General features: G+C 38.4%; 1 protein-coding gene across 5 annotated transcripts in view; it reads right to left on the bottom strand.

Annotated features, from left to right (window-relative positions):
• The window catches only part of KIF3A (kinesin family member 3A), a 48,481-nt gene that overhangs the window by 7,113 nt on the left and 27,355 nt on the right, over positions 1 to 14,013 (bottom strand). For 4 of the 5 annotated variants that reach the window (XM_058677300.1, XM_058677302.1, XM_058677301.1 and 1 more), the window contains exons 10-13: positions 8,692 to 8,848; positions 7,189 to 7,369; positions 6,880 to 6,990; positions 5,411 to 5,536 (exon numbers count right to left, since the gene is read on the bottom strand). In XM_058677300.1, coding sequence (XP_058533283.1) covers positions 5,411 to 5,536; positions 6,880 to 6,990; positions 7,189 to 7,369; positions 8,692 to 8,848 — 575 coding nt within the window. Of the gene's footprint in view, positions 1 to 5,410; positions 5,537 to 6,879; positions 6,991 to 7,188; positions 7,370 to 8,691; positions 8,849 to 12,021; positions 12,031 to 14,013 lie in introns of all 5 variants that reach the window. The other variant, XM_058677303.1, reaches the window with a different exon arrangement.

Genomic DNA, 14,013 nt, shown 5'->3' with positions numbered 1-14,013 from the left:
TGGGTTGCTGTCTGCACCACTGGTATCCTATATGAGCCTATTTAAATCCCAGCTGTTCTATTCCAATACAGCTCCCTTCCAACATGCCTACAAAAGCTGCAAAGGACAGCCCAAATGCTGGGCCCCAGCACCCTTGGGGAAGACCTAAAGGAAGCTTGTGGCTCCAGGTTTCAGACTGACCCAGTCCCAGCTATTGCAGTTATTTGGGCAGCAAACCAGTGGATGAAAGATCTCTGTCTCTCCCTCTCCTCTGATTTGTGCCTTTCAAATTAAAAAAAAAAATTTTACTTTATGATTTTTTTAAATTATTTTATTTTGATAATCTTCATACAGTTGATTAGGGCACAAAGCATCAAGGGCTACAGGAAAGTGAGTAAGACCACTGTTTCCACATTCTCTCTCTCTCTTTTTTTTTTCCTGTATCTGGGGTAAGAGGGAAGATAAAGAGAGAAGCCACACTAAGCCTCCCACCCGTCCCAGGTCCCCAATGTGGGGCACATTCCGAAGGCACTGCTCAAGTGGTTTTGATAGTTCAACAGTTCTGAATTGCTGCCAATCTCACCATTCTAAGCACAATGAAATCTCTCCAGAATTCACTGGCTAACATAGTCCACCTTTTAAAAAAATGTTAAGTCTTAGGACAGCATTGTGGCAAAGCAGGCTAAGTCGACACTTGGGATGCCTGCATCCCATATCAGAGTTCCAGCTCGATCCCAGCCACTCCACATCTAATCTAGCTTCCTACTAACGCATATGGAAAGTGCTTGGGTCCCTGATGCAACAAGGGAGTCTGCTGGGCTGGCCCAGGCTCAGCTGTCAGACATTCAGATGGTGACTGAGCTCATGGAAGAGCTCTCCCTCTCTGTCATGGCATATTTTAAATAAACAAATACATCATTCTTAAAAATGTTACATCTCAAAATAGATATTGCATGGTACTTTTCAAAAATGAATCTTTAAATGCACATTTCTTAGATGTAGCTATCATTAAGTTTTATATAAAAAAACAACAGGAACAGGGTGAGGAGTGCAGCAAAGAGAAGGAACAGGGTGGGGGAGACCATTTGGTAGCAGCGAAGTCACCAACAAGGCCCCAGCTTTTGTTTTGGGGATAATCAGCTCAAAATAAAACACTCAATACAAGCAGGCCCTCCAAGGACCCAGAAAGAAAGTGACCACAAATCCAGGATGCATTTCACGTACCTGGGGTTCAAAGCAAAAACAACACAACACAACGCAACTCAACAAAACAAAACAAAGCAAAAAAAAAAAAAAAAAAAACACCCTTAAAGCCTATTTTCAGACATACTTCTTCAAGTTACAGTAAGATTTAAAATAGTTTTTTAAAAATCATTTTATTAAAGCATATTAAAATGTACCAGAAAGACATTTTTTTAATTTATTATTCAGCTATTAAGAAGAATGATATTATTCTATTTAAAACCAGGTGGTTCCAACTAGAAGCCATTATGCTCAGTGAAACGAGTCAATCACAAAAGAACAAATACCATATATTCTCTCTCATATAAGGAGGCCAACATGGAAAGTGTAACTCCAACAGTCCAATCTATACTGGTTTTTTTTTTTTTTTCCGGTGATTGTCTGTTTGCTCTTTTGGCTGTATCTCATATGTTTTGATGTTTTTATGTCAGCTTGTTTGCTTCCAAATAATCTCTATTCTCTAGTAGAATTCATCCAGTGCTCATGAAGTATATGATGGCATCACATTTCCCAAAAGACTTCTGTGTTTCTTTTTAGTTAAGCATGTGTTGCTTACTCAGTGGCACATTATTTTAGCAGGGTGCTACAATTTGTTGTTGATGTTGTTGTTGTTGTTATTGTGATCAATGTGGCTGTTATGAAATGATGTCAATCCGAAAAACGGTATTATCTCAACCCCAAACAGCCTGTATCTCATGCAATAAGATATTGTGAAGTAACCAATGATATGAGGCAGATTGCTTATGATCTACATCAAAGAATTGTAAAACCTAATGTACTTGTAAGACCCCATGATACTTGGAAATGCGGAGGGAGAGCAGAGAAATCTTACATCACCCTAGAAGATGTGAGGAAGACGGGAAATATAACCTATCAGGATCATAACTGATAACTCATAGACAACAGACTCGAATTAGCATTAGACAATAGCAAAACTACAAAGGCAAATGGGGGAATCAGGAGTAATCCTAATAACCTCTTAACAGGAGGTCATACGCATAGAGCAGGGAGGGGTCCCCAGAATGGAGCAGGCGGACAGGAGAAGGCTTTTATCCCAAACCTAAAGACTCCTAGATCCTCACCAAGGACTATCAGTATGAGCACCGAGGACTACATCCCTACTGCCAAGGAGACCACAGGGAAATGGAGTGCCTTCGGAGACCAAGAACTCTGAGGTCACCCACCCCCAACTGGATCTACCACATGGGATGGAAGAAGCCCAAATCCTGCCTTGCAGGATCCAAGGTCATTGGAACAACAACCAGGATCCCTGAGCGGTCCGCAGAAACAGAACAGTAAACTTCCTTCAGGACTAGGGAGAGGAGTTTTCTCTGGTCCTCGTCTGATTCCAATTTTGGGTCCCCACCCCCTCCCGTAATAACCATCAGGAGCGCTCCAGAAACCTCTCAAAACAAACAAAACTAGAATAGATAGACAGAGAACAACAAAGAAAGCTTAGAAACAGACAGGAAACGGTCAGCGGGGATACACTTATACCTCACTGGGTGGGGCACAAAGATTAGTTACTCCTCACTGGGGTATGGAAGATTTCTCTGCACACCCCTCCTAAACATGCTCACCTAAACTGTTGACATATATCCTGTTAGAATTATAGAGTTAGACCACCTGAAAAACAGCCAGGTTCAGCGAAAACGTGCTTCAATGCTATAAAATGCTAAAGACTAAAATTAAAATAGGCATGAGACAGCTGAATAGCAATCTAAGCCATTTTAAGGCATATAGAACATGGCTGAATGTAAACCAAAATTGAAATGTCTATGAAGAAGTCACAGGTTGTGATTGAGAACCTGCATTTTCCTATTAACATATTGGTTAATCAACACCATGTTAATTAATGCCACAATGTTGTAAATGGTTGGAAATATTATGTTGGGGCTTTTAATTGATTGGGATGATACTCTGCCGGCTCTACCTTCAGACCAGAGATGGTCTCACCAAGAAACCATTGAACTTAACAGGACAATAAGATGCTGGACTTTATGCTTGGTAAATACCTCCAATGAAAGAATGTCAAATGAATTTGAACTATGGAAATGCAACAAGGTGGAGCAATCCGCCGTGGGGGGAGGGTATGGGGAGGGGCGGGGGGGAATCCCAGTGCATAAAAAATGTATCACATAATGCAATGTAATTAATTTAAAAAATGAAATGCAATAAAAATATGTTTTAAAACAAAAAAAAGATTTTTCATGCTGCTAAGCACAGGAACCAGGGCAGGGGGCAGGCCTGCTGATCCCTCTGGCGTATGCGAAGGCCAAGTTTGTGATGGGCAGGATTGGGCTGGACTGCAAAACCCACTGGTTTGCATAGGAGATAGGACTAAAGACACAACTGACCCATCAACTGCAAACACCAGCTGGGGCCGACTGGGGCAACAGACTGTATTGGATCCTGAACTGCCAAGCACACACAAGAATCAGGTCTGCAATCACCGCAGATGAAGTTTCTTTGGGGATTCCCCCAACTGAATCGCTGAACTCAGAACCCCAACCATGGAGAGAATTGCAGGTTCCACAGTCTGATCGTGCAGTGCATATGTCAGACATGGGCCTCCTCAGTGGCTTAGACAGAGCAGTGGCCAGCATATCCAGGTGCACATGGAGGACATGGCAGTACATTACAGGCTACAGAGAACACCTGGTACCATAACAGAGGATGAAGGACAGAACAAATTGATCAACTAGCTCAGCCAAGTTTTAGCAGTAAATATCTGGGCCAATGGAGACTCTCAGGTGGACTATGTCAACCAGTGGATTCTGGAGAGATTTCATCATGCTTAGAGTAGCAAGATCAGCAGTAATTCAGAACTGTTGAACTACTGAAACCTCTTGAGCAGGACCCTCAGAGCATGCCCCACACTGGAGACTCTAGGGAGGTGTCGGGTGGCTGTCCTCCATCCCAGGGTGCAGAAGCATTTGGGACGTTGGGCGTGGTTTCTCTCCTTATCTCTCCACTTCCCCCAAATACAGGAAGGAAAAAAAGATAATGTAGAAATGGTGACCTCACCAACTTTCCTATAGCCTTTGACCCTTACCACCCTAATCAACTATGCAAAAATCATCAAAAATGAAAAACTAAAAAAAGATTTACAAGTTATACTGCTATTCATAACATCTGAGATGGATGATAGCTGCTGCACAATCATGTGAATGTATTCACACTGAATTAGACAAACAGTTAAAATGGCAAACTTCAATGTCACGTGTATTTTTTTTAACACTTCTCTGTTTTTATTGGAAAGTCAGATTTATAGAGAGAAGGAGAGACAGAGACAAAGATCTTTCATCTGCTGGTTCACTCCCCAAGTGGTCACAACAGCCAGAACTGAGCCTATGTGAAACCAGGAGCCTCCTCCAGGTCTTCCATGCAGGTGCAAGGTCCCAAGGCTTTGGACTGTCCTCAACTGCTTTCCCAGGCCACAAGCAGGGAGCTGGATGGGAAGTGAAGCAGCTGGGATAAAAACCAGCATCCATAAGGGATCCTGGTACATTCAAGGTGAGGAATCCACACCAGGCCTGTGATGTGTATTTTACCACAGAAAGCAAAAGAAATAACCTCCAGAAGCAGGGAGAATTAATGCAAGGGTTCGATTTATTCTACTTGCATGATAAAGGATGCTCAACTGATGAACAGGACTGACATGAATGATGACATGATGATGAATGATGACATGATGATGAATGATGACATGAATGACATGACAATGACATGACATGATGATGAATGACATGATGACATATGAACTGAACTGACATGAATCTCAGTTCTTCCAAACAGCTAAGAAATTCTTTTTTAGACACTTAGATACTCAGAGTCATATTCAAAAAATCAACAACTAAAATAAAATGTGATGGGATTCTAGAAAATTTTACAGCCAACTGTGAAATATAAATATTTAGCATCAGTGAACTTAGAATATTATACTTCCTGCTTTTTAAAATTTTTATTTGAAAGGCAGATTTTTCCAGAGAAAGGACAGAGAAAGGTCTTCCGTTTGCTGAGTTGGATAGGAAGTGGAGCAGTCAGGACACCAACTGGCACCTAAATTAAATGCTGGCACCTGCAGGAAGAGGATTAGCCTATGACGCCACCAAGTTGACCCCCCTATTTCTTTGTTTCTTAACTGTAGTTAACCCCTATAATCTAGGTCAGAGAATTTTCCACGTACCTGATAATCCTGAGGTATAAAATTATCAATAATAAGCATCTGAAGTCGAAGCTCTCGGCTAAGTTGTCGAATATTCTCCAACAGGCCTTCAATTTCCCTCTGATGTTCTTGTTGGAGATCAGCCATCTACAAGAAAATTCGTGAAAATACATGAACAAACAAGATACTAAGCATAAAACAGTTACACGTGACAACTGAGGAAACTGATTCAAGAAGCTTTGTGAGACCTTACTCAATTCTTTTAACAAAATTACGGTTAGAAAATGGGGTGGCGGGGCAGAGGATCCAGCGGGTCCAGGTTGGTGGGCCCAGTTATGAGAATTAGTTATGTCCTCCGTGGAAAAGACAAAGTAGTGGATGGCAGGCCCTGACGCACACAGAGGATATGGCAGCCCACGGGGGCCTGCAGAGGATATCTGGTACCACAGCAGAGGAAGGAGGACAGAACAAATTGGACAACTGCCCTAGCCAAATGATGACAGCAGAAATCTGGGCAAATGGAGACTCTAAGGTCAACTATGTCAGCCAATGGACTTTGGAAGGGATTCCTGTTCTATGGATCAGCGAGATCGACAGCATTTCGGAACTACCAAAACCACTTTGGTGTGCCACACTGGGACCCTGGGCTGATATCGGATGGCCGTTCCCCATCCCCGGGTATGGGGCGGTTGGGAGGCTGGGTATGGATGGCTTCTCCCATTATCTTTCCCCTTCACCCCACAAACACAAAGAAGAAATAGAAGACTCAGAAGTGATAATCACACCCACTTTTCCTGGACCCTGTCTTCTCCCCCCACCCCTGATCAACTACGTAACCATCATCTAATTAAATTTTTTTTAAAAAAGGGAAAGCTATTTCCATGACAAATTTTTAAAAAAAAGAAGAAGAGAAAGACAGAAAAAGAAAACGCGGCTGGCACGGTGGTGTAGTGAGTTGAGCCATGGCCTGTGGTGCCGCCATCCCACATGTGTGCTGCTTTGAGCCCTAGTTACTACACTTGGCCCATCATCTGTCACTTTTCCCAGGCCATCAGCACAGAATCAGACAGAAAATTGAGCAGCAGACCTTGCACCAGTGTCCATATGGGATGCTGACATTTCAGACAGTAGCTCTGCCAGCTATATACCACAATAAATAAATCTGTAAAAATAAAAACCTTTTTAAACTTCAGAATTCTATTTTCGGGTAATTTTTTTCCCCTTTCAGAGGCAGAAAAGTGAGAAAGATAGACAGAGTAAGTGCAAGAGTGAGAGCACACTCCCTTCCCTGGCTCACTGCCCGACGCTGCAGTGGCAGCACTGGGCTGGGCTGGAATCCAACTCCCGCTTCTCCCCTGAGTGTCAGGAACCCAGTTTCCTGAGCTCCAGCTGCTGCCTCCCAGATCAGCAACAGCAGAACCTGGAGTCAGGCACCCTAATGTGGCATGAGGTTAAACAACTGCCCCATGAGTAATTCCTAAGAGACCAACCTCTGACTTTGCAGCCATCAGCATTGTCCACACTTTCTTTAACTTCTTGGTCTTTCCCTGTGCTTCTTCTTGCAAACTGGTGTATTTTTCTTCAATATCCAAGCGTTCTTGCTATGACACAAAATGGTAATCTTCAGAATTTTTTGTGAAAACACAATTTAGTTATTTGACAAATGATATACTTATTAACACCAAAGTAATCCACAAATTGGCTTTAAAATTTATTAAGATTACAACTATCTATATTTTAATTGAAAAGTTAAATAACTTAAGCAAAGTATTAAACTAAGAACAAAAAAGTCACATTACTTCTTTTTCCTCAAGTTCTTTGCGAAGCTGCTCTGCTCTTTTCCTTCTTTCTTCCAATTCCATGTTAGATTCTTCAAGAAGTTTTTCTTGCTCCTCAGCTTTAGCCAACAAATCAACACCACCAACAATGACCTTTTTTTCCAGTGCAGACAATTTTTCCAGCAAAGATTGATGCTCTTGTCTGCTCATTAAAATAAGAATATTTTCAGGGCCAGTATTGTGGTATAGGCAGGTAACAGTTACACCTGTGATGCAGGCATCCCATATGAGAAACCAACTGGTGTTGTGGTTGCTCAGTTCCCAATCCAGCTACCTTCTAATAGGCTGGAAAAAGCATTGATGATCCAACTGCTAGGATCTCTGACACCCACATGGGAGACCAGGATGAGACTCCCGGATCCTGGCTTCAGCCTGGCCCAGTGCTAGCCACTGTGATCATCTGGGGAGATAACAAAGAAGTGAAGATCTTTCTCTCTCTTTCAAAAATAAATAAATAAGGGGCTGGCATAGAGGCACAGTAGGCTAATCTTGCACTGGCAACAACGGCATCCCATATGAATGCTGGTTCATGTCCTGGCTGCTCCACTTCCAATCCAGCTCCTGTTTATGGCCTCATAAAGAAGTGGAAGATGGCCCAAGTTCTTGGGCTCCTGTACCCACAATGGAAAACCAAAGAAATTCCTGGCTCCCAGCTTTGGAGCGCTGGCTGTTGCAGTCATTGGGGAGCGAATCAGTCAATGGACGATCTCTTGCTCTGTCTCTCCCTCTATCTCTTTGTAACTCTTTCAAGTAAAATAAATATGTAGGTCTTTTTAAAAAGAATGTTTTATATAAAAAAATCATATACTGTTTTTGGGATATCATCAGTCCCAAAATTCAACAAGATTTTGAACTACAATCTCAAAACATAAATACAATTATGTAACATCTTTACCAAATTATACCATTGGGTAGTGTTAATTCATGATATGATCCAATTATACAATTTCTTTTACTTTCACACAGATTTGAAATCATGAAAACACACCTAACATTGAAATACATCACATATTAGGCCAGCACTGGGGTGTAGTGTACTGAGCTGCTGCCTGTGATGCTGGCATCCCAGATCAGTGCCAGTTTGTCTCTTGGCTCCTCAACTGGTGCAGGGAAAGCAGCACAGAATGGTCCAAGTGCTTGGGACTCTGCACCCACATGGGAGACCTGGAAGAAGCTCCTGGCACTTGGCTTCAACCTACTGCCATTTTGGTGGTGAACCAACAAATGGAAGATCACTCTCTTTGCCTCTCCCCCACCCTCTCAGTAACTCTGCTTTTCAAATAAATCAATAAATTTTAAAAAAAGAAAGAAAATATACCACATATAATGTGATCTTCTATATAACACATTAATACTGCAGGTAAAAATAAATTTTTCAATTGCTATTCAATTTTACGGCTATACATCCTATGAAAACCATTAAAAATTAAGCTCACAAACACATCTTAATTTACTAATACTCACTGGGCTTTAAGAAGATCTTTCTCCCGTTTCTCTAATTCAGCTCTAGCCTTGTTTCTTTCTTCTTCTTCCATATCAAGCTTTGTCTCAAGTGCTTTTCTCTCCTCATCGATTTTTGCTTGCATTTCAACCATCTTATCTGGGGAAACTTTCTTTTTACCTATTTGAGTCATTCAATTGCAATAATCACTAACACAAGTCACTACTTTAGACTCAGGAACTGTCTTCAGAACTGCCTTACTACTCAGGTACACAAAACCAAGTATTAACATTCTAAAGAAATCAAACCAATAATATTTTTCATTTCTATTTATTATGTTTATAGAACAACTTTTAAACTCATTGTTACATCCAAGCTATTATTTAACTGTGCAATGATAACTAAGAAAAAAGTATGTGAAAGACAAGCAAAACAGATGAGCAGAAAAGAACAAACACATAAAGCAAATATTTGTGTTCCTCAACATTTTTAAAAAGCCAACAGGTTCTTCATTTACTTTTTCTTGATAACTAAGCACAAAATCAGGTGGCTTCTCAAAATTATCTTCCCTAAAACCATATAAAACATATTAAATGATACATATAAATACAAAATAAAAAATACATATTCATAAAATAAATTCATTTTTTTTTAGATTTTCCTAAAAATTTTTAATGTAATTAAAATTTTTTTGTTTCAAACTATGCAAGAAAGAATAAATTATATATTAATGATGTAACATTTACCTAGCATTGTCCAGACAGTTTACAGTTAGTAAGCTATCATCCCACATCATAATCCTGTAATTATGCCAGGAGCCTATGTCTTTCCTAAGTCAGATTAAATATGCCAAATATCAAAATAAAGTTAAAAATACTACTAAATTTTAAAAATCTGGATTACAGCTTCCAATGGATTACTTTGGTTATAACATGTTCTTCATATATCTAACAGGTGGTTGATAAAAGTTTTTGATAAATTTCAAAATCTTGAAACTCAAGAAAAATGAAAATTGGTTAATAAACTAGCTATGAAACTGAATCAAAGACTATTCATTTCTGGTGATACAATTTCTTAGAAACATACATTCCTCCAGAAAACTAAACTTTTCACAGAACTGGTCTGAGGCTTTCCTGAAAGCTGTTTCATTCTTAACTTCCTTCCTTCCCAAAGGACCACAGAGGAACATAAACCAGGAGAGTTTATACACTGCTAATGTCTCCACCCAGAATCCAATTCTTCTTGCTTGTAAGGAAAAAGAATTAAAAAATAATTATGATGGAGATACACAACTGAAAGGCTTCTTCCAAGAATCACAAGAAAGAGAATGATGCAAAGGTTTCAACTCCAGGACAAAAATATATTTTAAACATTTCAAGAGTTTAAACTATATTATCCTTCATCTCTATAGTAGTGTAAGTCCAAAGCAAATCTAAGCCACAAAACAAATTAAATAAAAGGAAAAATAAAAGCACTGATCCAAATTCATGCTCTGGTATGGTGTGATTCATTGCATTCCAAAAGTCAAACTACAAACCCAGCTCTGCTGGTCTGTTTGGCACGGTGACCTGTATCAAGTCATCTGATACAATTAGGAATCTAGTTATTTAACTTCTATTCCCAATGAATTCCTAGGAAGGTTTTCTGATTAATATTACCATTTCTTGAAAATTTAGGGAGAAGAAATTTTAGGGAGGAAAGTATGTGGTTGTGTGTGGAGAGAAAATTCATGAAATTTAAAAACTATTTCCTTTTTGTCTCACAATTACAAATATGTACAGAAAATATTTTCAAATGTATATACGATAACATAGATATTAATGGTATAGAGGAAATTATCTGACCAACTATAAAACCAAGAATTTTTAGGTTTCTAATTGTTTTGTTACGAGTTAAAAAGCTTCGAACACTATTAGGAGACAATAAAAGGAAAAGATTTTTGTACACAGAAACACAAAAGCACATGCTTGTTGATGAATTAACATTAGGTGATTTAGTAATTCAAAGCCATTCAGGTAACTTTTTTTTAAAGATCTATTTATTTTTATTGGAAAGGTAGATTCACAGAAAGATCTTCCCTAAATGGCTGCAATGGACAGAGCTGAGATGATCCGAAGCCAGAAGTTTTTTCTGCCTTCCACGTAGGCACAGAGTCCCAAGGCTTTTGGCCGTCCTCCACTGTTCTCCCAGGTCACTAGCAGAGAAGGGCACGGGAAGTGGAGCATCTGGGACATGAACTGACATCCATACTGGATGACGACATATGCAAGGTGAAGATCTAGCCACTGAGCTAGGGCCCTCAGATAAAATTTTTTTTAATTTTGTTATTCTTTTTTTTAATCAATTTTCTGTTTTTTGTTAACCTCATTTTAATTTTATTATTATTATTAACAGCTTCATAATGATCATGTAAATGCATTTAGGGTTAGTTACAAAAGGCTAATCTTTTAACACATTACTGCAGCCAGAATCAGTTTGAAAAATCATTGTATTTCTTTTCAAATAATATTTTTTGTGACTATACACCAACTCTTCTAACCAGGTACTTAAAATTGTAGCGTCAATAAAAGTCACTTTATAAACATTTTCTAAATATTAAAAAAGGAAAAAGCTCCAGGCTCCTGGCTTCAGACCAGCTTAGCCCCAGCCACTGTGGCTATCTGGGGAGTGAACCAGCAGATGGAAGATTTCTCTCTCTGTAAAGCTGTCTTTTCAGTAAAAATAAACAGATTTTTAAAAAACAAAAAAGGAACCCACGGGTGCAGGCAATTAGGAATTTGACTCTCGGCTTCAGGAAAAAATGTTTAAGTATGAAATCATTCACTTTGGTATCGTCAAAATCTGGCTTGAATTTGTACGAATTTATGAAAAGAAGAAGTTCTTAAAACAACAGCAATAACTAGGGTTTGTTGCAATGGCTTGATTGGTTAATCCTCCCCCTGCAAATGCTGAAATCCCATATGGGTACAGGTTCGAGTCTTGCTTGCTCTATTTTCCATCCAATGGAGGATGGCTCAAGGCCTTGGGAGCCTGCACCTGTGTGGGAGAGCCATTACAAGTTCCATGGCTTTGGATCAGCTCAGCTCTGGCCATGTTGGCCATCTGGTGGTGAATCAGTGGGTGGAAGATCTTTCTCTCTGTGTCTTCTTATTTCTATAAATCTGCCTTTCCAATAAAAATAAACAACTCTTCCAAAAAAAAAAACCCACTGAAATTGAAAAAAATGTAACTGCAAGATGCATACTTACCTTGCAAAAACAAAAGTATTAAATTTAAAAACAATAATGTATTTGGATGACAAAATTCTTTCTAGAATAACTGTACCATGTGGAGTGCAAAGCAATCACACCAACCTGCTTGATCTTGCAATAAGGAGTAGTAAGCAAATCGCAGCAGGAAGCGAATGCATAGAGATGAGGAGGAAAAAAGGAAACATTATTTCTTTTGTAAAACAAAGAAAACTACATAATAGCATTCATTTATAGTATAAGCATATAAATAAATCAAAACATCACAACTGAAATACAGCTCAAGTAAAAAGAAAGCATATGCAACATGAGAGTGATTTAAGCAAATATAAGATTTACTAACATCACAAATCTATGTCAAGAGTTCACACTGATTTCCAAACTCCTGCAAATGTAATTGTCAGCACCACGTGGTTATGCTAATGGCACACATGGAATTGGGAACCTGCCCCTGGAAAATTATCTAAAAGGACAAAACAGAAAATTAAGCCAATCAAAAAAATAGCAACTTAAAAATAACAAAATTCACACTGTCCATTTCCAAATTTTACCAATTCAATGCTTCTTCTAGTATAAAAATCCACATTACAGGTGTTCCCCACTTTAAGAAAATCCAACACAAAAATCTGAACTAAAGACAGATTACAGTGATGTGTACTATTTGGTGTAAAAAATACAAGGAAGAATTTATAAATATGGCAGATCTTCCCAAATACATTGACTTCTTCCATTTGATTAATAAACAACTTTTTTCACAAAAAAGTTTGCTAGATAAAATAAAGTATACCTGTACAGTAATAAGCTTATATTCAATCTATCACTATATTCTTTTTTTTTTTTTATTTTATGATAAATTTTATTTGGCTTACCTAGTATTACTTTAAATTTCTTTTTTTTTTAATTGGATAATTTTTTTTTAGTCATTAATTACATTGTATTATGTGTCACAGTTTCATAGGTACTGGGATTCTCCCCAATATCACTATATTCTTAAGGAGAACTGTAATAACAATTCCAACTGGTGACACAAGCAACAGACACCTGAGCAAAGGCCACTCCAAGTTTGTGAGAGGGCAAGTACACACAGGTTACACACAGCAACCGCATGCGGGGACAGTCACCTTTCGCTCCACCAACACATTACAACAAAAACATTCAATGTGAAGTATGCAAATTGCAGTGAAAAACTGAATGAAATACAACTCATACCATACTTTCATTTAACTTCTCTTAAAGACTTGAGGTAAAATTTTTAAAAAGTAAAGTACATGCCTCCTACTGACATTTTTCCTATTTCATGTATTACAATACAAAACTATACCTGCATAAAGCAATTTCATATATTTTAAAAAGCGACCTTTGAAATTGTCTTGGTACCTTGCTTAAAATTTGTCAAAAGAAAAATATTTCTAAAAATCTAGGAATTCTTCCTTTACAAAGCTAAACAATAAATAGTTACTTTTATTAGTTTTAGAAAAAGTAAGTACACAGATAATGCTTTAAAAGACAGTAAGCTGCAGGCTGGTATAAAAACTTCACCTCCCTTCTTTTTCTGGAAACAAAATATACATATGTGTGTATCATTAACACTTTTCAATTTAAGGTTTAAAAAGGAAATAAGAAATGAGTCCAAATAGATCCACCATAAACTGTGGTTCTAAGTATCAAATCACATCTTTAAACATTTCTTTAAATAGAGTAATTTAGAAACAGGAATAAACGCTCATGTGAAGTGAAATACTATTCAATTTCTCTTCAATGGCTTCAATCATCACATTTTTATTTAAGAGACTTCAATCTTAAGCCACTGCTAGTAGAACACTAGTTATAAAATGTTAATTATGTGACATGCTATAATGGATACTGGTAGACTTCCAAATACAACCTGTACCGTTCCAGGTTCAGGATTTGTTATTGCGTATGCTTTATCCTGAACAGCAGTAGAAATATATCAAAACATTAGAAAACAGTAATAAGAACGATTCTCTGGTACAGCTTACTAGCTCTCTTTACATTATCTCGATTGCAAAAGCATGAATCTCTCTTCCATTGTCTTAGGCATCAGCTACAGCGCATGTCTTGACAATCACAGTCAAT

This window comes from Ochotona princeps, chromosome 19, assembly GCF_030435755.1.
Source record: "Ochotona princeps isolate mOchPri1 chromosome 19, mOchPri1.hap1, whole genome shotgun sequence".
Taxonomy (NCBI): domain Eukaryota; kingdom Metazoa; phylum Chordata; class Mammalia; order Lagomorpha; family Ochotonidae; genus Ochotona; species Ochotona princeps.
This window is presented reverse-complemented; position numbering and strand designations above follow the sequence as displayed.